The sequence below is a fragment of the Ricinus communis genome, chromosome 5 (genome assembly GCF_019578655.1).
Source record: "Ricinus communis isolate WT05 ecotype wild-type chromosome 5, ASM1957865v1, whole genome shotgun sequence".
NCBI classification, from domain to species: domain Eukaryota; kingdom Viridiplantae; phylum Streptophyta; class Magnoliopsida; order Malpighiales; family Euphorbiaceae; genus Ricinus; species Ricinus communis.
Window position 1 is genome coordinate 22,533,178 of NC_063260.1, and position 27,841 is coordinate 22,561,018.

Consider the following 27,841-nt stretch of genomic DNA (forward strand, 5'->3'; position numbering starts at 1 on the left):
TTTAATTAATAAAAATATAATAATTAATAAATAAAGCTACATGTCACTATACAATTGATTTAGTCTAGTAATAACCGATCCTCTTGTTCTGAAGTTCAAATGCAAGGCATTTCAAAGGGTATGGATTCAGGGATACAATTACCAGCACATAATTAAAACGAAGGAAACTTTAGGATATTTCCTATGTTACATTTGCTTGGAGTCCTATTTCCAGCCCAAAACAAAACGAATCACATAAAACAAGACTAGAGACAATGGGTAGAAAGAAAATGCTAAGAGGCAAGTCCAAAGTGGGTAAATTCTGCGCAAGAAGGCAATTGCACCTATTATAGCACTAACCACCAATAGCACTATAACTTCTGCTGAATAATCCCATGTGAACCCTCTTGCCCAAATGAGTGCTAGTAGGGTCAATAGCCCTGAAACATTGTTCATGAATACTGCTCCATATATCTGCATAAGGTCAAATTTAACCCCTTAATGAACTTTTCTTGCAATGTTATTGGTATGTATGGAAAAAGAAAAGAAAAAAGAAGGAAGGAACAAACCTCTGAAAACATTATTGAAGATGCTTCTTCCTTCTTCTGACTCGCAGGAAATATCGTTGCCATTGCTGTTTTAAAGTTCACAGCAAAAGGAAGAACTACAAATGAAATGTAGAAAGAAGATATGCCTATCCGTTCTGATAAGAGTTGAGTATTATTTATGAGGGGCATTCCGAGGGAGGACACAATTGCAACTCCAAGAACGACTAGAATTCCAGATTTTGTGAGAGCACGCAATGACATTTTCTTGATACTTTTTTCTTTCTGCAATTTTAGAGAGGAAATACAACTTTCAGAAATTAGACTCTAACTAAATGCACTAAGACAGGCCCCCGATCAATTAACTATTAACCTAATAGCATAACATATATTGCATGAATTGGCTTGGAACACACTCTCCATTTAATTCCTGATGCTTACCTCTATGCATTCATCAATCAATTGAAAGTCACCGGAGAGCCTTTTTTTCATTCCATCAGTAAATTCTTCCACATGGATCTCTTTGTCCTTATCTACGTCAAATACTTTCATCATTTTCTTTACCACATCATCATGATCAAGTTTTGCACTTCCAAATTTGCTTTTGATCATCCCTTTTAGCTCTCTGGCTGTCATCTTCTTATTATCATCTTTATCGAATTCAGCAAAGAGACTGCACTGGCAATGAAACAGGATTACAAAACAAAGAAAGAAAAAAAAAAAAAAGGTATCAAAGAAATGCATTTTTTATGTAGTCTTAGAAGCATTAGGAAACAGGATATCACAAATAGAATTTAGTAGATAACCTTCGTATCTTATCCACGTCAGGTTTTCCATCGGTAACGAGGAAAGCAAGTTGTTGGTTTTGGGCAGTGTTCAGAATTTGGGACAGCTGCTGCTCAATCTCGGCTAGTTTTGCCTTCTTTCTTTCAATCAATGGTTGAACCATCTGCACAAATTCAGTAAGTTAGAGCTGTTTGACAATTCTTAAAATATCAGTACAGGGGTTTTTATTTACTAGGCTCTAAAATCACAATGTTTTGAAAGGAGTACGGCTCCACCATCATTAAGTGGAACCTCTCCTTAGTAAACATGTTTTTCTAATTAGAAAGAAGAAAGAAAAAAAAAAAAAAAAAAAGGTAAAAGGACCGCTTCCCTACTTTATGTAACTGTGGCAGATATTTTCTTGAGGAATCATTATCGTCAGCCACCATCTGCTTGGCTTTACCAATAATTTTGTGACATCCGCTCACAAACTCATCTTCAGTAATCGAACGATTACTGTCCTCGTCGAATTGGGTCATTAGTTCCTGAACTGCAAATGCATCATCAAATTCCAGGTCCCCCGATTTCATGTGCTTTAGGAAATCTTTGAGTTCTTTTTGTGATATATGATTGTCGTTATTCTTGTCAATGTTACGAAATGTTCTGTTAATGAATTCGAGAACAAAGTGATTAATTAGAAAGGATTTTGTAACAAATCAACGAATGTAAAAGCACTTAAATAGATACAAAAAGATAAATGACCTTTTGACGCAAGAAACATCAACTTTTCCTTCTTTATTAACAAGCCTTCTTTTAGCAAACTTTTGTAAATGATCCAAAAATCCAGCTAGCAGAAGCTGCTCCCTTGAATATTCTAAACTTCTTTCTTGGATCCATTGACGACGAGACTGCAAAGTTATCACAGACCAGAAAATCATTGTAAATTAATTGTGCGTTGACTCTACCAAACCAACAGAAAAGAAAAATATATCCTATTCCAAGAATTGATTCCAGTTCCAGTTTTGAAGCGCACCAAACGTGCTATAAGTTCTGTTGACAAATAAGACTGCAAAAATACTGAAAGACTGAATTCTTGAATCGAAGATTAAAATACCAGAAATAGGAAGTATGAGACAAGCGCTGCGCCAACTACAACCAGTGTTACTATATGGCTCCATGGCCGCGATTCAAAGGCACTAGCTAATTCCACTAGGATAACTGGAATCAGTGACAGAAGCATTATCCCTGCTGTGTATTTTGTCTTTGTATCAGTTCTGACACCATATTCTGTTAACAAGAAAGTAAAATATCAACTAAAGAGACTAATTGTAACTGATACAGGTAATTGTACTAAAATGGACTTAATCATGAACCTTTAAGCCTTGAGAATCTCTGTTTAACCATCAAACACCTTTTTGTTGGGGCTTTTGATTCTTGATTAGGTTCTGATTCTTGAGCTATTTTACGTCTTCCAAGAAGGACACAAATTCCCCACTGTAAAGTCAAGCAAAAAACAGTCGATCCAGCAAGTAAACCAGCTCCATTCTCTATTCTAGCTCGAGCATCTTCTCTGTTCTGAGCAAGTCCAGATGCTTCAAACAAGCAAGGAAACGCTATAATGTGAAGCTGATATAATTAGCACTGAAAGATATGTAAATTAAGTGCAAAAAAAAAAAGAATACCAAGAATTAGCACATTTGTCGGAAGTACAGCAAGAATGCGGAATAAAGTGGCACCATAGATACCGACACCGAGAATACTGAAGAGTTGCTGTCTACCCTTCGTTAAAAATTTGTCACCAAGAATCAGCAAGTACTCAAAAACCACAATTTGGAAGATGAAGCCCGGAATATTAGTGGCGCATGGCAGGAAGCTATAGTAGTGAACGCATGTATGTTGAGTGGAATTCAGTGGCTTTAAACTCAGAATTGAAGAGTTAATTTCAAGGTGCTCGACTCCAGACGGTACCAGTTGTTCATCAGAGCTTGATCTAATGCTGCGGCTTTGCACATTTGCAATCATAAGCAGGGTGATAAAAGCCAGGAGTGTAATGTGTGCCATTGATGCAAGAAGAAAGAGGATGACGGAGATGAAATTGGTTTCATATAGCTAGTAGAGGCACATGCCAATTCTTTTTAGCGCGAGTCGTGGGTTGACTCATAAGAACCCAGTCCCAGTTGAGGCGTTTTAGTTCCTTTCGGACAAAACTCACACTACCGCCACTCTGGTCCACGAATATTTTTTTGTATCATTGGGCGAATGAAACCAGATAAGAGCGCATGTTATTTTATTGGTGGATTTAATATAATGATGCAATTGGAATGCTGAATATTTGTTTGAGTCAGAGGTCATGACGACCCGATATTCATTTGCAACAACAAATAATAAACCACATTTTGTATTCGAAAGAGACAGACTCGTCGTAGTCACAACATAATTATTGAGCAATTCTTTTTATTTTTTCCTTTGTTCAGCAATAATGTTGATGATGATTTCATACGGGATTCTCGGCCTTTCCTTTTGATAGGCAGGCATATGTTTATGACCTGTCAGTGTCGGATATTGCCTTTATTTAACATAATTACTCTTTTAAACTGATTTCTTTTTTCCTTTTTTAAACACTTCATGTGTTATTATTTCAGAAAACATTTTTTTTTCCTTCAAGATTATTTTTATTCATTTATATATCTTTGTTAATATAAAATGATTGATCGTATATATTAATTATTTAATTTTCGAACGTGAATATCGTATTATCTTTAACACGCTCGGATAGACAAAATTAAAATAAGATAAGACAAGACATATTATTCTTCAATATAATAATTAGTATAAAACGGATAAGACAATAAAAGAAATCAAAATGAAATGCTAAAATGACTACAATATCTGTTTTTCATCTATTTGATCTTATTTAAGATAATTATTAAAATAATAGTATGTAAATTTATTTTTTAACAATATAATCTTAATATTTAAAATCATAAATTTTATGTAATATTTTAATTATAAATTGATAGTTACAAACATGGTGTTGTTTGTATTGAGAAATTTTATAATAAGAGATTTTGTAAAATTTATGGATTTAGTTTAACTCAATCGCTTGGCAAGTAAAAATGTGGTCTAAATTCATGGATTATAAAAAAGAATTTCATTCATCAAAATTTTTTACTTTTTAGAGTTTTAATTTCTCCCTAGATGGGAAAGTCCAAAACCCACTATTTTAAAACAATGACGATTGTTATATTTTTTTTCAATATTATCTAATAAATTTATCTATTTTAAAATTATTCTTTAACTTTAATTAAAAAATCTATTATTTTTATGTTTAATCTAAACGATAGAACTTTAAAAATTTATAGATTTTAAATCTATAAATTGTAAGTAAATTTATGAATTTTAAAATTCCTTGAAATAAACCATATTTTGGAAATTAGCTTTTCAATTCTGCAAAGCTAGAATTTTCAATTCTTAAAATTTCAAAATTATTTTTTAGAAAAGTATCTATTAAGCATTTACATCTTGAGGTTAGACATTAAAGACTTATATCTAACGTTCAGGTATTAAATACTTTATCTGACGTTCAAGCATTAAATACTTATTGTTGAAATGCAAAAATTAAACCAAACTAGTTGTTTATCCGTGTGTTACACGATCATTATTATTATTTCAATTATAAAATTAAGTTAATAAATACAATTAAATAATTTTTTTAATATTTAATATTAATTAATAATTTTTAAAAATAATAACAAACTAGCTATTTTAAAATATTTTTTAAGTTTTTTAAATTTTAAAAATCTATTAGTGCAATAATATAAAAATATTTATTAATTAATTATAGTATTATATGAATTAATATTATCAATGTAATTGATATTACTATTTTTAGGATTAAAAATTTATTATATAATTAAAATTTTAATTTATTATTAAATATAATATTAAAAATATAATTTTATATATTATTGTATAGAATTAGAATTATTATCCAATATGAAAACTAATTTATTAGTTAATATAATATTAAAATATAATTAATATGTTATTCCTTATAATAGAATTAGTATCGATATTTGATTAGAAAACTATTTATTAGTTAATATATTATTAAAATATAAATAATATTTTATTTTTTAGGGTTAGAGTCAGTATTTAATTAGAAGTATAACTTATTAATTATAAAATTACACGTCAGCTTGAATTCCATGTGTCAAAAATAAGTACACATATCAAAATAAAAATTTTATATGTCAAAAATTAAGCATACATGTTAAAAAAATATTTAGCTCTCACAAATTAATATATATAGATAGATATCATTTCTCTCTTTTGCTATGTCTATACGTGAGAACTTGCCGATTGTCACATTATCTATAGACTAAATTAATTATATAATAATTTATGGCTTTATTTATTAATTATTACATTTTTATTAATTGACTTTTAATTATGAGTTGTTAATAGTAATAAATAAATCAATTCATGAACATATAATAATTAATGAATAAAACCAGTGTATCACTATGCAATAGATTTAGTTTACGGTTAACGTGGTATATTTGATCTATTTAAAACTTTTTTGTCTATATGCTTATCAAATTCATATAAACTGTCTCTTTTTTAAATAAAAAATTTTAATTATTTATTACTTTTATATATCTAATGCCATTATTTTTTTTTTCATATATTATTTTTGTGTTTGATTAGAAGTAAGAAAATTTAGAATATCTGTAGAAATTTAGTTAATTTTTTTATATAATTAAATTTATTAAATATTTTTTTAATTCAAATCAACTACTCGGTATGAAAGAAGAATAAAGCAAGGAACATTTGTTCTGGCTTGTTCAGTAAATAAACGGAACTTTAGGATTAGAAGATGGCTCTCATCTAAGTAACAAAAAAGAGTATAAAATTCAAGTTACAGCAACTCTATCCAAAATGTCTAATTCTGTATTATTGAGCTAATTTAAATTTCTATTATCTTTTTTATTTATCAAATTATCTGTCTTTTAAGGGAGTTGGTGAAAGGAACAAATTATTCTTATATTACTAAATTGGAGCAGCATAATGTGACCTCCCGACAATATAAAAAGATTATTTCAAATTATAATTATTTATTTCTCTTAAAAAATCTAAATATATTATATGATAAAAAAAATACATAATTTCTGTTACTTATTCAATCTTTTAACGAATAAAATAATATATAATTCATTTCTCCCATAACAATAAGGATTAATGCAAATTTTGGAGGAAAAAGAAAAAAAACAAAAACACAATGACGATCAGAAGAGATGAAAGAAAAAGTCAAAACTTAAAATCAATTTTGATTACTTCAGTCTCATTCCTCTCAAATCTTTGAGCTAATAAAAAACAAAAAAGCGAAAACATAGAAAGACAAACATTTCTTAATAATAATAATAATAAAAAAAAGAAAAGAACATATACCTCATGTGCAAATTTCATTAATGAATGAATGAAAACAAGAGTAATGTAATGGTCCCTCCTCATTAACTTCTTCGGCTTCGAGTACCATTCCGTACAAAATGTCTCAAAGCCAATCACATCTCGGCATTTGTCAACACCGAAGTCCATAGAAAATGGTGGTTGTAACTAACTATTCTATTCTGTATATCATCTGAAATTTTACCTGACTTTCATTTGAGACAATTGATTTTCAGCCCCGTAACACCCGTGTCATAATAATATAATAATAAATTAATATATCCTATATTTATTTAATTTAAATATTTTTATTTAACTTTATTAAAATATATAAATATTTAATTTTTACTAATTTTTTATCTTTATTTTATTATAAATCTTTTTTAAAAAATCTAACTATTTGGCAATTGGCATTCCGTGATCAAAGTCCTTTTGCCAAATCAAGTTTCTTTCTTAATATACTTTTTTAGATTTTTACTAGTAGATATACCACTAATAAAGTTTCTTAATCTTTTCTTTAAAAATAACTTTATAAAATAATATTTAATATTATATTGAGTAATATTTCAAGTAAATCTAAGTATTTATATAAAATCTAATATCGCACTCATTCAATGAATAATAATCATTTTTCTAAAATTATTATCTAATATAATTTTAGCACTAAATATTAATAGTTGAATTTTATATATGTCACATTATTATTCCGGTAATATTTGTATTAACTATTTTTGGATTGACAAGATAATGATTATTTAAGTATTACTTATTACTATTTAAAAGCTTAGTACGTGCTCAGATTCTTATAAAAAAAATATAAACATGAATATCTTTAATAAATTTAACTAAATCGCTTATCATCTATTTATTGTTAATATATAATTTTAAACAAATCATCTCTTTTACTAAATGTTAACATTTTAGACAATTTATTTTCATATTTAATTTCAAGATATAAAACTAGTCTAACATAAATATGAGTTAGAATAAGGTAAGAGAATATATAAACTATTTTATTAAATTTGAAATTTTTAGATAATTTGATTCAATATTAGTACTCTGAGTCTTATTTAATTTAGTCTTTACTAATAATTTGTGATTAAAGATTTATGGTTAACGAATAATTTTTTTTTAAATATGGTTTTTATTATATTTTAATATATTAAATTCTAAAATGTAATTCAAATTTAAACTTAATGTTTTTTTGCATATTTATTTTTGTATATGGGCAATATATTCTTAATTCTTTACATAAAATTTGTATGCCTATAATATTTATGTTAATTTAAAGTCAAAAGATATACTTAATGATAATGAGACAATAAATAGTAAATATATTTTAATAGTATAATTATTATCAAATATATATTATATCAACTTGTTAAACATATATTAAAAATATAATAAACAATTTATTTGAAGTATTTGATAAAGTTGGAAGTAAATTTTATGTAATACAAGACATGAGAAAACAAATTCTATACTAAAAATATACTAGTCAATCTTCAAAATAAGAAAAATGAATGAAGTCGGTGAAAAAAATATTTTGAAATTAGTTTATAATTAATTTGAATTAATTTTATTAATTAATAATATTTTGAAAGATAAATATTAAAATTTATTAATGATAATATCTGAAAAATAAATATTCTCTCAAAATCAATATTTTATATTAATTTTTTAATATTCTAAAAACATATTGAAACCTTTTTAGGAGGTCATAGGTTGTTTGAATGAATAAGGTTTAATGGCTAAAATTTGAAAAAATAAATCTAATGAGATCAAATAATAATCCTAATAGGATAGTTTTATTTTACTTTTCTTTATTTTTTTTTTTGAAAATATCATTAGAATATGAGGTTTTTGATCTATATATTGGGCCTTTCTTAAAATTTCTTAGGGCTAGTTGTGCAAAGCCGATGCCGTTATTTTTTGCAAATTATAAGATGGATTCTGGTCCATGTAGCTCATGGACCTAGGGATCCATCCAGTGCTGTTTAATTGGTAAAAGAATTTATGTTAATATCTGACACGTGCGTCAGACGCTAACAAGCGTCAGATGCTGACATGTGCATCAAACGCTGACACATTTTTGTTTTAATAATTTATATTCATTGATTTTATATTAAATGTTCATTAATTTATATTCATTAAACATGTGTTGAATGTACATTATTTAAATGTAAAATGTTCATCATTTATTAACTTAATTTTATTGAAAAATCATGTGTACTATAATATAAATATTCGTAGTATAATTTTAGCTTGATTTTTTTTTGTTTATCCAATGTGTAAGGATAATTTATATTATGTCTATATTATATATGTTCATTTGAATGAATTAGTAGTATGATCTTCATTAATAATAAATATCTATTAACAAACTAATAAATATTATGCCTGTAAATGTAAATGATGAATGTTTATATCAATCATAAAAAACTTTCAATATACATCACAAAAATAATAAAAGCTTTTACAAATAATTAATTTTTTTATTTAAGAATATTGATGAACATTATATATATAGACAATGAACATTGCAGTACCATATAATAAATATTAATATTAACATTGATGAATAATATATAAAAAAATGAACATAAACATTAATTATAATGAATATTGAGTTCACAGATAATGAATATTTCGATATAATGAAAATTAATTATTATAGAATATTACATCTAATGGACATTATACACATAAGAAATGAACATTTTCGTACATGTAAATAAACAAAAAATATTAATATGTATATGGTTAAATAAAATTTTTTTGATATGTGTTACTATAATCTGACATATATGATTTTTAATTTTGACACGTATACTTATTATTGACACGTGTACTTATTATTGACACGTAAAATTCAAGTTTATGTATAATTTTTAATGTAATATTAATTTTTATAAATTTATTTTATTCTAATGTAAATAAATTTAAAAACTAATGAAGAAGCGGAGACAAAAGTCTCCGTATTATGCCCTTTAGAAATAGAATGCACCACATATTTTATAAAGAAAATGCACCATAATTTAAATTTTTATAGTATAACTTTAGCTTGATATTTTTTTTCTTTACTAATTGTGTAAGGATAATTTATATTATATCTATCTTATATATATTTATTTGAATGGATTAGTGGGTATGATTTTCATCAAATGACGAATATCCATTGACAACTAATGAATATTATACTTATAAATGATGAATATTTATATCAATCATAAAAAAATTTTAATCTGCATCACAAAAATAATAAAAGCTTTCATAAATAATCAATATTTTTATTTAGAAATATTGATGAACATTACATATACAAACAATAAACATTGTAATAATAGATAATGAACATTAATATTAATATTGATGAATAATACATTAAATGAAATAAGCATAAATTTTAACCGTAATGAATATTAAGTTCGTAGACAATGAATATTTAATTATAAAAATAATTAATTATTTTAAAATATTACATTTAATGGATATTATACATATAAAAAATAAACATTTTAGTGCATATAAATAAACAAAAAAAATATTGATATGTATCTAGTCTAATAAATTTTTTTGACATGTATTACTATATTTTAACACTTGATTTTTAATTTTGATATATGTACTTATTATTGACACATAAAATTCAAATTTACATATAATTTTATAGTTTTTCTATTAATTTATTTATAATCTTATAATTTTATATTAATAAAATCTTAAAATATAAAAACTAATAAAGACATTAAAAATATTTAATTTATTATTATATTAAAATGTTTTAATTAATTATAAAATATTAAGAGATCTATTTAATTATATATATAAATTTAATTTATATTATTATTTATAATCAAAATAATTACGAAGGTCGTAAAATAGACAGGTAAACAACTAACTTTTATAAATATATAAAAATATATATTCAAAATATTATTTTTGATATAATATTAATTACTACAATTTAAAAAATAAAAATCGCATGTATCAAAAATAGATACACATGTTAAAATTAAAAATTTAATAATTTTAATATATTTTAATTTTTATAAATTTATTTAATTATAATATAAAAAAATTTAAAAGCATAGTGTATAATAATTCAAAAGAACAAGTAAAGAAGAGGAAAAAAAATCTTCACGTTGTATAATTTAGAAAAAAAATAAAAAAATAATTTATAAAATTTCATACAAAATCAGCACACATTTTACTCTTCCTTTACCACCACACATGTTGATGGACTTTGGTCCATATAGAATGATGGACTGTAATCTATATTATAACAATTGGTTATTTTTAAGACGACCAGCCGGTCGTCTAAAAGAGAGGAAACAATAGCCTTTTCTTCATTGTCACCAATAGAAAGTTAAAGGACAAAGAATTTGGATAATGTTTCTAGTAACTTACTTCCAATCTGTATGTAGGCAGATGCTATGATCATTTCCATATTCAATCACTCATCTTAATTAGCTCTTTACCTGCCGACAACGGATGTCACAAACCAACGACATTATTTCTACTCTGCCTTTAAATGTTCAAAGAATGATATTGCAACCATTGTCAGGAATTGACAACGGTGTGGAAGTTCATTTTGTGCAATGACATACTAGAAAATAGCAAATTTTGCTTCAATTTGGAATTCCAAAAATGGCTAATTCAGTAGCATATCTTTATTGTACAAAACTAGACTTGCAGAACAAAGACAGACATGTCCAAAACATAGAACAACTATCTAATGGATGATCTTACAATAATGACCAGAAAAAAAAGGTTTGATATGTGCATTAATCAACCTGATACTGAAAACGTTGCCAATAGCCCACCCCTTATTCTGGAGAACTTTCCATCCAATCCTATTGATTAATTCTTTATGGTGAAAATATATCAGAATTGCTAGTTTTATTAGCCCCATCCACAGTAAGTGGTAAGGACATAAATAAATGCCAAAGATATAGGGTACAGAGCATATGCTATAATGCTAGTCCAGAATGGGAATTTGGTGGAGAAGGTGGCATAAATACCCATCCCACTGCAAATAATCAGAACCACCAGAATTTCTGCTGAAACATCCCATGACAAATCCTTTATACAAACAAGCAGTAGGAAGATTGCCAAGCCCATGACGTTGTTCATGAATACTCCGCCATAGAGCTGCAAGAAACCTTTCGAGTGTCAATTTAGAAACTATCCCAAAAATTTCTGCTTCCATATTATAAAACAAGCATGCAAGATGTCTTCGTGGTCATGCACGTGTAGTGTAAAAGAAAAGTGAATTGGAGAGAGAATAACCTCTGAAAGTGTCAAAGAGGCGGCATTTTCTGTCTTCTCTCTGGCAGAAGTTATTGCTCTGTATGCCTGCTTAAAGCTCAAAGCTAAAGGTACTACAAAATATGAAACCAAGAAGGATGGAATGTTTATAGCTGTTGCAAAATCTTGAAGAGTTGTCATTAGAGGTGTTGCAATCAAAAAAGTAACAGCAGTTCCAGAGATTATTAAAAAAACAGCCTTAGCATAGTCCCATAAAACACTGTTATCAGTATCCTTGCTTTCCTGACTTTTGGTCACCAGACCCTGCTGCTCTTCAGTAGTTCCCTGCATGCCATTGCAATTTCAGCTATTATATGTACAACTATTCTTGTTTTTTGCACTTACGAAAGATTTCAAACTTTGAAAGAATAATCGTCTTTTTTACCTTTGAATTGCTGCTAGTGCTAGTGCTATTACTGGTGGCAGTAGACGACTTTTTGTTGGTCTTTTTAGTTTGATCATTTCCTGAGACGTTAGCTTCGCTAAGCCATTTGGACAGCCCTTGAACGAACTCATTCTCACTTATACTAGAATCACCAGAGATATCAAACTCTTCCATTACTTTTGACACAAATTCATCCTTACTTGATCCAGCCTCTTCTATTTGTATGCCAAGCATTAATGCTCTCATTTCAGAAGCTGATATTTGAGAATTGCTGTTCTGGTCAATCTTGCGAAATAGCCTACAAACATATTGGAGAAAAGAGTTATAACGAGACACTTGAAGCTCATAATCTTTCATCATTATGTACATTGGACGACTTACTCTTTTAGATTGGCCTCATCAGGCTTCCCATCAGGTGTACATAGAGCTTGTAAAAGATTCTTCTGTACATATTTGCGCATCAAATATTGAAGTCTTCTTTCTCGAATCCATGGCGTCAAAGCCTGTTGCAGTACTCATATGTTAGATATGGTCTTCATTAGAAGAGGTGACGATGATTCATAAAAAATCTATAAGCATTTAATTTGAGATAACATTAAGCAGCTGAATAATGTAGAAAAGTCCATCTGCGCATGATATAAATTACCTGATAGATCAAGTAAGCAATGAGGTAAATGAGAGTTATGATGAGAGAAACTATGAGCACAACTTTTTTCGCCGAAGATGAGCTCAGAATTTTTGCCAGTTGAAGTAAAAGAAATGGAATCATAGACAAAAGCATGATTCCTGCTGTATGTTTGGTTTTATCATCAGTGGTTACACCATAACCTGCACATTCAATTTTCCCAGAATCTTTTGTATTAGTTTCAATTCATCATTAGAATTCTTCTTCTGAATTGACAAACAAATCATGAAGAATTAAAAATGATGCAAGGAGAATGACCAGTTAAACTGAATTTGTTCTGGCTTTCCGTATTTGATGAAGTTGAGGTCTGTGAAAGGTCATAGCTGCCAAATGCAACAACAGAACCCCAGATTAGCGTAAGGTTCATGATTACTGATCCTGCAAGCAAGCCCATTCCCATTTCTGCCATTGTTTCAACAGTATCCGCTTCTCCTCCTACTGCAGCCACTGGAAACCAAGACTAATGGTATATAAGTTTCTATTTCCGTGACAAACTCAAATTTGAAATTCCACCGCTTTATACATGCTTCGAAACTTTGATTAAATACCTGAAGCTGTAATCTATCACATTGAGATGGAAAAATTGCAACCCCCAAATTCAAATAGAAGAAAACCGATACAATGTCTATTGAGCAATTTCAGAAAGTTCCAAATTGTTCACACTTTTTACGACCAATTTTTAGCTTTCGTCACCGAGGCTATTGACAACGGCTTTTAGGTGACCAATTCAGTAACTACTTTCTCCATCGAAATACAGCAAGCGGTTTCAGGGGACTAAAATGGGCGAAACTCTCTTTGTATCTGAGAATCTTAAAATTAGTCACTGTAAAGATGTCTGTTCCACGGTTATTGAGAGATTTTAGATAATGAAATTCAAAGGATTGGTTAAATTCATCATTAAAATTTTTTCAATAAACTATACATCTAAATGATTGACCAAACTGATAAAAGAAGAATTAAGTATTCATCATTTAGCAAGTCAAACACAGAGTAAATATTTATATATTTTAATGAATTTCTCATTTTCGAAGGCTTTAATATCCCACTTAGGAGGTAATAAAATTCATAATTCATAATATCTTTCTTTTTTTCTAAAATTACCTCTGTCAGTCCTAACAGGAAAATCTTTAAGATTTGTTGATTTTACTAGTTATGAATTCTGAAATTTCTCAATGTAAATAAAGCCTTTCGTGCTAATAGTTGCATTAATTAATATATAGAACCAAGAAACCCAATTGTAATTCCTTCATTCTAATTCTAATTATATGTTTTTGATATATATTTGAGCAAATAAATTACCTTCTACTTATCAATGGAGGAATATCAATGTAACTTTTAGTTTGAGAGGAAAAACGAAATGAGAAGAATTAATAAGGCAATTGAAATCAAGAAGGAAGAAACAATCTGCATTTTGTCTTTCTAAACTTTCAAACTCTAAAATAAATAACAATATTCATATCTGAAGTAAAATATTTAAATATCGTTTAGATATGCATATAAAAAACATTCAGCTAAGCATAATACGTGCAAAAGTTGACAATTACTTCCAAGCGTACAATTACTGTTGTCAAGTCGGATATGCAAAGGGAGAAACGAAAGGCATTGAAGAAACTGTAAAACCATCATGTAGCAGGAAAATGATACAGGAAACGACGTAATCATTTGGAGAGAACGGGCACACATGTTGCGCACTCGATCTGCATCATGTAGTGGGAACTATTCTCCACTTACGGTGGAAATGTCTTTCGCATGCATTATATCATATGATCTCTGAACTATTTCAAATATGTTAACAAGTTGTACGAATAGAGACTTACCTAGAACCAATATAACTTGTGGGAACATGCCAAGCATTTGAAACAAGTTAGCACTAAATATGTTTTCAGTTCCAGACGTTTCAAGAAAAAGTTCAGATCCTTCTGAAATGTATTTTGCTGAAAGGGACAGCAGGTACTCATATACAATCATGAGGAAAAGCTGGCCCCAAACCTCCGTCGTGCAAGGCAAGAAGCCATAAGTTGGCTCGCAAGTAACACTTGTTCTGAGATCATCAAGTTGTAGGATAACGGATTGGTTCTTTTGATCCATACCATCTGATAGTAGAATGGAACTCTCATCTCTAATAGAGCGACTATTTGCTAAATGGATCGCTAAAACGACTAAAAGAACGTTGAATGCTGCTTTGATCATTGCCCTGGAGATTAAACTCTTAGACAAGAAAAAATGATAAGAATAAGAAGCTGAAGATAAGTTCAACTTTATAAAAAGACTTGGAGAATGAATTCATCAAATAAATAAGAGAGTTGTTTCCATAGCTATAAAATCATGGTTTCGATCTGATAGCAGACTAATGAAAACAAATAGTGACAGCCAAAAAAGAAAAAGGGTAGCAGCCCTGGAATTTGTCCTCCAGTTTATGAAGATGCAGTCTACTTTCAGGACAATTTGGTTTAGATTAATAAATTATTTTTGTTAAAATGAGGTGTAATCTAAATTATTTTTGTTAAAATGAGGTAAGTGCAGCAATCTAAGTTATTTGAATCAAAGGATTTTGATGCAAGTTTTTATTAACTAACATTGGAATATATTAATATACAGATGAGGACACTGAGTTTTTCATCATTGGAATAGTTAGTCTTCACAGACAATTAATTCAACCATTCTCCCGACGTCAGTAATTAACATGTAAATCAAAAGAAAGTTGGATTATGGAGTTGACATGCCAATTTGGATTCAGATGAACTAACAGTCCTTATGGTTGTCTAGTAGATGAATGATTTGATTATGAACATTTTCTAATTGACACTAGTGATTAAAAAAAAATAATGATTTGATTAAATTCCTTTGAGAAGCAGAGCTGCATTAGGTAAACTAATTCATAAAATAGAATTTTTTGAAGTTGGATTTTGTGAATTTACGTATGTGAAAGTCGATTCGGCTATCATGTGGAAGTCAAAGGTTGTCCTCCAAATCCAATGCTAGCTAACCATATTTTTTTATTGGCAAAATATAATTTACCATCCAACTCCCTCATGCATTATGTAAAATAATGAGAAAAGCTTTTGTTTTGTGTTAATACATCTGCTCTGAGAATTTAAATTGTATTTAAATAATTATAAGATGGATATTAAAAGGACTAGGAATATTAACGTTTGGCCAATGCTATATTTGTGAGTATAATTGACTAACATCAAAGAGTACTATAGTTTGAAACGTTAAATAAACATCTTCTTCAACTGGAGACCTCAATACACAATACTAAAAGCCTCAAAAATGGGTTCTCCCCTTTTAAAAGCAGAAATCAATTAGTCTAATTGAATCATTATGGGGTCTCCTGCTGAGAACTAAAAATAATTAATTCTGGATTTTCAAGCTCGAGATGGTTCTTTAACCAATTTGAAATTTATCGCCAGGTAAAGACTGAGGTCTCCAACTCCAACTAGTCTATGTTAGCTCAACTGGCCTTAAAACAGGCCTCCATTCAGGTTCAATTGGCCCCTTTACATCTCCTCGATTTCAGAGGACTCTTATTAAAGTAGAGGCTAAAATCAAAAACTGAGAATTCCACCAGAAGATTTAAAACGTTCGGTTTGCGCATAATCAAGTGGGCAAAAACGAAAGTTAAATTATGAAAAAAGAGAGAATTTAAATAAATAATGGTAAGACTATGGACTGAATCTGATATTTACAAAGGATTAACATAATCAGAGCCTTGCTAAGCTGTGTTCCAGTTCCTATTCATCCATTAAACAATAGAGAAGGCTCTTAGTGACCAGTAGGATCTGAGCGTTGTTGCTGGAAAAAATTTGGTGCAGCCTCCGTTAGCCAAGAAGGGTCGATAGTTATAACATTTCGCATGTATTGTCGATCAGTAGAGACAAGAGAATGGTATATAACCCACTTTGGGTTTACTCTGGAAGAAGCAAAGTTTTTGAAATTAGGCAGGTATGTATACCAAACACCCAATAGAAAATAAAAGCATACGACACAATTGAAAAACCACATCAAACAAACGATAGAAATTAAATTGTAAGTCAGCAATGGTGGGGGAAATGTAAGCGCAACACGTGGTAAGTTGGAAACAGACAAGCTAGATTAAGATGAAGATAGAAAAAGCAGCCGAAGAGTAAAGAACCAGACCATGTTTATTTACTAGTCTCAAGATGAATGCCATTGCAGACACATGACGGCAAAAGAAAATCTTTCTACCTCGCATATTAACATGACATGTACTCACATGCACAATTAACTATTAAAACAGAGTCAAGGCCTACAGGTCCTGTTCTTACTTCAACTTATCACATCTGTTTCTATCATCAATCTGGCATGCACTAGCGAAAAACCATGGAAAATAAAGAAAATATGACATTAAAAGAACATGCATGTCCTGAATTCTTGGAATTGACAGCCTTTCAGTTTAAACAAAAGTTTCATGTTCACAAACACATGAAATTAAATTATTTTCAAACTCTAGTGACTAACCTGAATAACACAGATGATGGATGAATATAGACTTCTTGAGAACCTCTAACAGTCTTATACATCCCATTATGACTGAAAGCCTTCAAGACGATGAGCATCACATGTATTAAAAAAAGATCAAGTAGGTTCATATAATTAAAAATTGTTTTATAGAATAAGTGAAGATGATAAGAGATTTATATTCAAGGCGTGAAAATTATTAGCATTAAACCCACCTCTAAACGACATGCATTTGCAAAAAAACCAGCAGTCACAGCCTTTCTTACAATCTGTAACATGATTTAGAGGGCAAAAAAGGGTTAGCAGAAGTAGCATAGAGATTCTTCTGTTCTGTTTAACATCTCTCTTGTGAAATGAGCTGTAAAATACAGACTCTGTAAGCGTCAAACAAACTTGGTCTTTTTTAAGTTCTCCAAGTGCAGAAGGGAGCAGACTTATTGCCCTTTTTTTTTTTTCCTTTGTGAACAGAATTAAATCAGTGGTGCTGTTACTACTCACCAGCATATCTCTTTCACATGATTTTAAGACTATGCCTATCCTCAGTGCTATTCTTCTGAGTTGTTCTCTAACTTCAATAACTTTTTTCTGCAAAAATAAATCAGCTGATATATGTATTAATAAATGGAAATAAATAAACCTACTGCCAGCACATTTCTTCATAAGAGCCAACAGAAGGCCAATAACCACCATCTAAAGTTGACAGCCACTAAAGAGCACATACACACCATGGCATGATAATTCACAAAGTTCTTATGACACCACTGTGAAGATTTTCCAGATTGAAGAAACCCTTGGTAAACATTTAGGAATGTAACATGGTCACCCTGCAAGGTATGAAGAAGTTAAAAATGTGACATGAACATGTTGAATTAAAAAAATATTTAACAAAGAGGAACACATATTTGAATAATATATTAATAAATAAATCTTATTTTACCACTGTGCCATGCCAATACTAAAACTGCAGATTCAATTTGTTTGTGAGTTCAAAAGTCTCATGAGTAAAAGCAGCACATTCCAAATATTTAGTTAGATATAGCTATATGTCAGTTCAGGAAACAGAATAAACTTGATGAAGCAAGATGGCATAAATTGCACAATCCAGTCTACAAAAGGGATCAATAGAGCTTTTTTGAAGGCATACCCAGGACAATTGACACGAACACATGCAGAATAATCAGAATCATCTAACAACAAACTCATACTAGACAGGAGCAAGGATACAAATTCGTAAGAGTAAATACCTCAGCAGCTGCAAACCTCAATTTGGCTTCATCCAGTTCCTTCTGTGCTCTAGTAGAAATCCAAATAGACTGCAAAAGGACATCTTAAAAGTTAGCTGAGGTAATTTCCTAGGTTTTTGTTATCTTAGTTCTACAGGTTGTGTTTTAAAGATCCTTCCTTCTAGCACACTTCTGATTTATCTCAACCATTTTTATAGATAACTTGATACAGATTTCATCAAATAATCCATCTCTAATCACTGGATTCAAGGCAAAGACAAAAGTCGTGCAATTAATAGCAATATGGGGAGAAAACTTTTACCTGAATGGAGAGAACAGCAGCAATGGTGATGATCTCCTCTGAACATCCAAGTTGGTTGGAAGATAAAATCATTTTTGAGATCATTGGTTCCTGCAAAACATTGAAACTCAAGATTTTTGTATAATTTTAACCGTAGAAAGTAGAACTCAAGCAAACACATAACTTTGCATACAAAAGAAAACATCTCATGATCCACAATCATTAAGAACAAATGAAATCAAAGGAACAGTCCAATTCATGGAGAGACATCAAGTTACAGTCTGCCAGAACAACGGCTTCTAACAAAAAATTTGACTTAAAAAGTAAGTTCCATGGAAATAAAGAGAAGCAGAGAAAAAAATGGCGAAATGAGAAATAAAGAATGTGTGATTTTTTTTTTCTTTTCAAGGAAAGAAAGGCAATCCAAGAAAACAGGACATATATTCAATGGAGGGTCATACATATATAAAGTTAAAATACCCATTTCTGGGCTATACAAGATGAATTTCTTTCAAACGCCAGATATGAGCAAGTTTAGTACGGCGTGTATCAAACATATAACATGTAGAGATATGCAGTCCTGGACTTTAAAGCGAAAGGAGATAATGACATGCACTGTTTGTTATCGATAAAAATATTTTTAATTTTTGTCTTTAGGGGAAAAGTCATTGGAGCAGTAGCGTGAAGAATCCCCATATGCTTATTTTTCTCAAGAAAAGAACTTCAATAGACAGTATCCTAGGCATATGCACTTCGCCATTTCTCTCATCCAATTTTTACTCAAGAAAGAAAAAACGTAAAAGATATTATAAGACAACCTGCTCCTCACTCCAAAAATGTGATTAAGAAAATATTCTTGCATAAAAAACATAGGTAGCAATAAGAACCTCAATCTTTTTTAAATTGTTAACAATAAGCGGCTGTGGCATACCAGTGGAATCTCTGCTACTTGAAATCCAACTGGTGAAGTAAGTTTAGCATCATCATCAAGGATTCCCAATGAATAAAGGACTTCAAGTGCTCGTATCATTGCTTCAGGAGATGGAGATGCTGGCCAATCAAAGCCTAATATATTGTCTATGCCCAAGGCTTTTAGCTGCAATATCATGATACTGCAATTAGAGCCTAAACAGAAGAGACAAATTACTCTTTCAGTGCAAGAATTCATGATAACCCATAAAGCTTTTGGGTACAAGGATCAAATGAACATTCAGCAAAAAAAAGTTATTGATAATTAATACGATATAAAAGTTATGCAAGGAAACATATTTAAACCATTGACAAAAATGCCACCTGAATCACAGAGGAGACAAGATTTGACCGCTGCATCTCAGGGATCCCCTGCGTGGGCATTTCGTTGATAAAATCTTCTTCTGTATATAACCTGGTCGCATGCACCAAATATGTTACTATGTGGCAATCAGTGGGTATGTGTACATGAAGCATCTGATAAACAAACATGAGAAATTAACAATGATTCCCAGAGAAGGAGAATTCAAAATTAACCTTATCATGTTTATAAGCTCACATAGTGAATGCTTGGTGATTGGCCAAAATGTTCGACAAATGAATAAAAAGTAAGGAGGATTTTCAACCAGAGAGAAGATTTTGATTATGTAATTCGGTAACCAACTACTTTCTATAGATTGGCACCATATATGAATCATGGAATTTGCAAACAGTAGATTCAGAATAAAATGCAAACGTTTAAATTTAGGTTAAGCCCAAAAAGTATGTAGTTGCAAGAAAAAGCATACACGTATCACCACACTAAATCTTTAGAAGAGGATGTATTACCTCCCAAAGAGGAAAGTTCAATTATTGATGCGCAAATAAGCATGTATCTAAGAAATGCATATAGATTTCAATAAAGTCAAAGTTGAGACTGGCACTGCAAGAGACCTCATTTTGATTAATGCAATTACAGTGGGCAGATCCACAGAGATATGACTGTGGTCTTGGAATGCTTCTTTTGGGTTATAGGTCTCTCTAGTTTCTACCCAATGACACAGGTTTTTGGGTTGGATGCTCTAGTGTGGAATCTAGGTGCAGTTTTGATATGCAATAAAACTCCACAGGTAGGTTACTCCTTTTAACTGTGTAGAGCCATCTAAATTACATTCTGTACTTTCCAGTGAGCCTATAAGCAAAAGGTGGCATTAGAGAGGACAGCACTAAAATGTTTCTTTATATAAAATATCATCCCTCCAAGAAGAAAGCTAGCTAGACACATTGGCATAACATAGGACATTAGTATTTTACAGCTGACAACCTGTTTGGGAACTGATGTTATTCCGAAATGAGACATCTATGTTTTGTCTTCTGATAGCTAAAATAAAAACAGGTTAAAAACTGAACATGTGACATAAAATATGAAATTTCTTAGCAGGTATGGTATAATATTATATACAGTATAAACTAGTTTTGGCCAAGTTAGGTTTAGCACACAGACTCTAAACCACACAACAAAAACATGGCTGTCCATTTTCAAACAGCCAGATTTTTATGGCTGGACAAAAAATTTCAGGAATCTTGAATCAATAATTTTGCTCTTTGATTGGCCAGCAATTACACATGCCACTCTATTTTTGGACTGGTTATATCAATCCACCAGATCATGACCCACTTCATTGCATGACCAGATTCCAAAATGATTCAAGATATATTCATGCAAGTGTCACCCCCTTCAAGTTTAAATTAGAGCAGAAACAAAAACCTAAGTTCAAGTAAGCAAAATTAGTTCCATTATGATATCATGTTTGAGCATCAGAGTGCTTAAGAGATCAATAACAGCGACAAGTGACCCCATAAGTTCATCCAAATTTTCATAGAAAATAAATAATATAAATTAGTGGTCCATGGTTAGACACCTGTAACACTTTCCAGGTCGAACTCTTCCGGCTCTACCAGCTCTTTGTCTAGCAGATGCCTTAGAAATTGGTGCCACAACCAGATTTTCGACATCAGAGATCTGCATCAAAGTAAAATCAAACAATAATTAAATTAATAGGTAAATTCAAGAAGTAATCAGATTAATTAGACAAAGACTTACCAAAAAAAATGACGGTTATCACTTCAAACAATTTAGAACCAATTCTCATAATTTCTGGGAAAAAAGTATTCCATATAGCATTCGTACTCCAAAAGATCTAATCTCTAACCAATTTGTTCATTCCTTATCTCGTATGTATGCAAGCTTCTATAGATTTTTTTTCCTAAGTGTTAGGAAAAAAAGAACAAAACAAAGAAAAAGATACCCTGAAAGCACAGGAGAAGAAAGGTTCCTAAATGATCAAATGAATTATTTTCAATTTTCTGATAGTCAACAGTGAGTCAAGATAAAACATCACATGTCAGTTAATAACTCTATTAATTGTTGAAAATCAGGTATCAGGAGAAAAACCTCACAAACCAATTCAACTCAACTATATGAAAGTGTGAATTCCACAACTGAATGGATATTAAGATAACATCTTCTTTGTCACATATATGACTTTATTCTGCATTTAAGAAAATCCTAAAATCTACCACCGACCAAGCCAACCATAACTAAATTAAACACAAAATAGCATTACTAAAATTACCGGATTGTAGAACCTCTGTTTTGAGAATCCACTATCAACAACATAGACAATGCCCTGCAGCAGTTTCAGGAACAAGGTATTTAGTGTTCCTATTATGCAAATTTATCAGATCATGAGACAAATGTATTAGAACGAAAGAGGCTACCTCCATAGTCAATGATGTCTCAGCAATATTGGTTGATATAACTATTTTCCTCTTCCCTCTAGGAGTGGGTGAAAACACCAGATCCTATAAAGAAAGCAGAAGGTTTGCTACATAGATAAATATTAATCTCAAAAAAAACAATTTTGATACACACAAACAGCACATAATATATAACCTACCTGCTCTGCACGTGAGAGACCCGAATACAAAGGTAGAACAATCAACCCTGAAAACAAAGAATTTTATTGAGGTAATAATATCTAATGCATGTGTTATGTCAAAAGCATACTGTTACAGTATTCCAATATTTTACTAATTAATTTCCTTTTTAGCTATTATAGGTGATTCTTAGAATCACTAACTTTTCCTTAATTGTCTTTCTTAATATTTTGCCAGTCAATTTCCTAATTAGTTATTACAGGTAAATCTTAGGATCTTCCTTATATAAGTTTTCCTTAATTGTTTGTTCTTAATTATGGAAAGTAGGGTTTAAGGGTTAGAGGCTAGCCTACCCTCTCTTGTAACTATTTAAACGTTATTTCTTAGGGAATAAGATAAGCAGAAATTTGTTCAAGGTTGTAAACTCCTAAACTTCAGAGATTGAGGGGTTCTCTCTAATGAGCCCTTCACTATAATTCAACATAGGTCGAAATTCCATCAAACACTCTTCACCTTCGATCTTGTGGTGAATCATAGACCCATAACCCGATCCCAAACGCAGGATCGTAACACATACTCTGTAAGACATGCATGAGTTCCTGCTATTAGTTGAATCAATCCTAGAGCTAGAAAAGAGCAGCAGCGGTAGCTGGTTGTTTGGCAACATATAGTTGAACTATAGCAATCCAGAAGAAGTCTATCCATATATAAAATTATATAGGTATGCATGCAGATGCATGTGGTTTAATGTGTTTTCTGCCCTTAAAAAGAGGCATGTCCATCTTCAAGAACTTTTCACTTGTCACCGCCTATTTGCATGCGTGGACCACGTTTACACATTCTTAGATCTATTAATTCATATTTATATGCATGTATTCGGACAGAATATAAAGCTTTGCAAGTTGGCACTAATTCTAATAATGGTGTGCAGAACAGCTGCAAACCAAAACTTCATGCCATGTCCTTTTATACCTGAAGAGTTCTTTCCTTTGACTTGAGCTTCTTCAGTCAGCAACTGAACAGCAGCATCTATATCATCTTGACCAGTAAGAAATACCAGAATATCACCTGCAGGTTCCTAAGCAATTAATACACCTTAAAAATGTTAGTGTAACATCGTTTTCATAATCCTATTACTAAAAAGATGTATCCAATATACTGATATAAAGAAATTAAGATTTCTTAATTAGTGTGGTATGTAAAATATCAAAACAATTGGTGCAGCATTTTATAAGCCTATATATGTTACTTAGGGTTGGGGTACTTGTCCAGAAGTCAAAACTTTAGCAGAATTTTGGAGAATTTCCCATAAAAGTATCAAATATCATGCAGGCATACATATTTTGTTATCTAAGACGAGTACTTTACATATATTTGAATGCTAAATAGAAGAAATTTTCATCCTTGGGAACAAAGGAAAGAAGAACTTAGGAAGCTCATCTTTTTATAAGCCTCAAATCACCTGATCGTGAATTGACAACACTGTAGAAACAGTAGCCCGCACATAGTCTGCAACTGCCTCCTCAACATAAAGAATTTGTACATTAAACCCTCTACCCTGAACATTAAAGGAGCAAACTGAAACCTCTATTGTGTAAACAATTTCACACAAAAGGTCACCCATAATCAGCTTCCATCATGAAAGCAAAGAGATGACTTCTGACCAAGAACTAAATATATACAGCAACATAAAGCCAGAACACCATACCTCAACTGATAAAATTGCAGGCTCCTTTCTTGGACCAAGTTCATCTGCTTCAAGTCCTCGACGCCTTTTGCTGGATTACGAGTGACAACAAATATAGAACATCAAAATTTCAATGATCAACCTCCGCCAGTCCGCTTTTCTTCTCTCTCTATCTCTCTCTCTCCACATAGAAAAATGAATACCTGGCTTGGAAGAAAGCAGACATAGATTTCGCTTCAATTGTAGCAGAGGAGATAATCAACCGCAACTCAGGTCGACGCCGCTGAATCTGAAATTTCAACAGTTGAAGACAATTACAAAGTAAAAGAACAGTAGACTTAGCATATTAGACAAATTTTAGTTCCTTAAGCAACTAATTGATAAATCATGGGCATCAAACTTTAACCTTTTTCAGGAGACCCAGCAAAATGTCAGTTGATATAGACCTTTCATGAGCCTCATCTACCATTATGACACTGAGATGACAAATTTGGCAAAAGGTTACAGGAGCATCCATTGAGGAACAAAAAAAGAAAGGGAAATGTGGTTATGGCCAGAATACAGAAATTAAAATTAATATATAAAATAACTTTAAATCTGTTGACAGAGAAGAACAAGACGCCTTGTTACTTAATCGATAATTAGGTATTTGCAAATGCCAAATAATTCTACAAAATTTAATTAATTGAGCAATAAAGCTTTGCATCACCTATGGATATAAACACAAGGCATTGCATTTGCATTTCAAGGATCACTCACCAACATGCAGGTCATACATTATTAATTAACAGCATTTCACTAAGTCAGCCATTACAAATATAACTTTCCATCTTAAAAAGAGCAGAAGATATAAGAAGTGAGATAATGCCAGAAAAGAGTGGCACTATAATACTTTCTTTAGGATCATAACTAGTACCTATACTTGGTCAAAAGTGGATCATCCATCATTTCTCGAAGTAAAACCCCATCAGTGAGAAATTTTATCTTTGTTACATCCTGCACTACCAAAAGAAGATAATTTGACCATTCATGAATCATAAGTACAAGGAAAATATGCAGAGGTAGTCTACAGTTGAGCACGAGGTATCAACAAATGACTGCACAAAACTAACACATGAAGCAATGATGAAATGAAATAATAAAGTGCAGGATAAAAGGTTTGAGATTGTAAAAGAATTAAGCTGTCTCACTGAATTTGTAAGATCCTCAAACCGAATCGTGTAGCCAACTTCTTCTCCAAGCTTGACCCCCATCTCTTCAGCGACCCTTGAAGCAACAGCCTGCACATCAGGACCAGAATATGCTTATAAGAAACATATAATAACAAAACCACCATGTAAATCACACAAAAACCTAATCTAGGATGTTGAGTTTAATTAAACAACTAGCAGATGTTTTGTGCAGCAATTCAAGCTTAAAAAACAACACCTGAACTGCCAATCTTCTTGGTTGAGTGCAAGCAATGAGACGTCCACCATCAGCCCAACCTGCTTCTTTAAGATACTGTAATATAACTTGAAGTATGAAACGATTAGCACTTGAGAGAGCAAACTGCCAATGCTAATTCGCTGAGAGCTCAATTCAATAACTAGTTTATACTCAAGAAAGAAAAGCATGAAATCATATAAAAACAATGACATGATTTTGCAATAAAAAGCAAAGTTACAGCTCTCTATTAAACATACCAATAGGTCCCTTTTCAAAATTGAAATTACGATGCGAAGTAATATCAATAAATTCTACAACTGATTAGCGTACTTTAACTAATCAAAATAAAACAAATAACCTGAGGAATCTGAGTAGTTTTGCCGCTGCCAGTCTCGCCAACAATAACAGAAGTAGCGTGAGTCTCAACCAGATACAGAATCGCTGTTCTGTACTTGTACACCGGTAATCTCTGTCTCTGCTTCTCAATACTCACATATCCATACCTGTAAAACATAAAATTATCACACGCATTAAACTTTTCTGTTAAGTACAAAAAATGGTACTGAGTATAACAAATATTTTGATTTACCCTGACGAAGAGGAAGAGACGGAAGAGGATAAGAAAACGACACCGCCTTCTTCGTCGTCTAGAAGAGGAGGCTTCTCTGTGCCTGGTTTCCAAAACAGCGCCATTTTCAACTATGATTTCAAGCTTTTGCTTAGCTACTAGCTGTGTATTGCCTGCTGCGTGCCCTTTGTTTTCCTTTCTGTTTCGAAATCATACATGTGCAAACGACTGCCCGTTTTCGTTAGTACTAATTTTTATTTTGGAGAATTTTGAGTATATGCTTTACTATATAAGATATTAAGCTTTTACTCGTCGGCGTTCTTTTTATTTTAAGTTTTATAATTTATATAATTTGATTATATCCTCATTTCTAAATAATTCAATTATATATATATATAAAATTCTTTAGTTTCATTTAGCCCAGCGCCTATAATTGATAGTGTAGGAATAATGCTTAATTCTGGTATAATGCTTATATATATATATATCATTTTTACATAAATTCAAAGATTTTACTTAAGGAAAAGAAAGGAAAAGAATTAAAAAGATGCATGCCAAAACCGCAACCTCAAAACAAAAACAGCTAAAATGAAGAAAGCAACTGAATGATAATAAATTGTACAGGTAAATGACGAACAAGAGCTTCTAAAAATAGTTATTTCGAAACGTATAATTGTCGTAATTACGTATATATACAGAGACCTAATAACCCTAGTATCAGCCTTTTAATTATATGCTTCATTGTGGCAATTGTTGCTATTTATTAGTTCGCCAATTTTTCCAAAAAGCAAAAGCATCATTTCATCAATTAGAAACCCGGAAGAGAATATGAAGAGCATTCAAATATTTGCAGTCTTTGCCATTGTTGTTTTATTGTCTAAAGGTAATATCCATAGTCTGTACATAATATAAGAATTTGAATTTGATTAATTCTGCCGTTCCTGTTGCTGGAGATATACAAAATCCTGTGTAATGCTCATAGTGATTAAAATGTCAGGTATAGTGAATTCATATATAAACACACTGATGCATGGTTCATGGTTGCAGGAAATGAAGTAACGGCAATGAGAGTTTGCGTAAGGGCTGAACCTATGGCTCCCTGTATAGAAGGGAAATGCAATGAATTGTGCGGGGAGAAGTACGGTGG

The 27,841-nt window shown here is 30.9% G+C and overlaps 3 protein-coding genes across 3 annotated transcripts; all 3 read right to left on the bottom strand.

Moving 5' to 3' along the window:
• On the bottom strand, positions 1-3,603 carry LOC8259189 (sodium/calcium exchanger NCL2). The gene is made up of 9 exons (XM_015721415.2): positions 2,972-3,603; positions 2,663-2,881; positions 2,404-2,576; positions 2,052-2,197; positions 1,685-1,952; positions 1,331-1,473; positions 966-1,197; positions 549-809; positions 1-453 (listed from the first exon to the last, which is right to left on the bottom strand). Exons 1-9 carry the CDS (start codon positions 3,348-3,350, stop codon positions 205-207), a joined length of 2,070 nt encoding a protein of 689 aa, XP_015576901.2. The 5' UTR covers positions 3,351-3,603; the 3' UTR covers positions 1-204.
• A 7,776-nt stretch (positions 3,604-11,379) lies between these two features.
• On the bottom strand, positions 11,380-15,653 carry LOC8259188 (sodium/calcium exchanger NCL1-like). Its single transcript, XM_048373716.1, has 7 exons — positions 14,935-15,653; positions 13,376-13,564; positions 13,079-13,260; positions 12,814-12,935; positions 12,433-12,730; positions 12,030-12,332; positions 11,380-11,891 (listed from the first exon to the last, which is right to left on the bottom strand). Exons 1-7 carry the CDS (start codon positions 15,305-15,307, stop codon positions 11,643-11,645), a joined length of 1,716 nt encoding a protein of 571 aa, XP_048229673.1. The 5' UTR covers positions 15,308-15,653; the 3' UTR covers positions 11,380-11,642.
• Positions 15,654-16,722: 1,069 nt separating this feature from the next.
• On the bottom strand, positions 16,723-26,940 carry LOC8259187 (probable pre-mRNA-splicing factor ATP-dependent RNA helicase DEAH9). The gene is made up of 23 exons (XM_002522481.4): positions 26,716-26,940; positions 26,485-26,629; positions 26,127-26,201; positions 25,889-25,978; positions 25,615-25,694; positions 25,105-25,174; positions 24,902-24,987; positions 24,720-24,789; positions 24,474-24,569; positions 23,984-24,089; positions 23,032-23,078; positions 22,853-22,936; positions 22,708-22,761; positions 21,994-22,094; positions 20,417-20,507; positions 20,055-20,219; positions 19,145-19,234; positions 18,844-18,912; positions 18,325-18,423; positions 18,098-18,184; positions 17,815-17,868; positions 17,600-17,679; positions 16,723-17,030 (listed from the first exon to the last, which is right to left on the bottom strand). The coding sequence occupies exons 1-23, from the start codon at positions 26,817-26,819 to the stop codon at positions 16,883-16,885; spliced, it is 2,091 nt and encodes a 696-aa protein (XP_002522527.2). The 5' UTR covers positions 26,820-26,940; the 3' UTR covers positions 16,723-16,882.
• Positions 26,941-27,841: the final 901 nt, after the last annotated feature.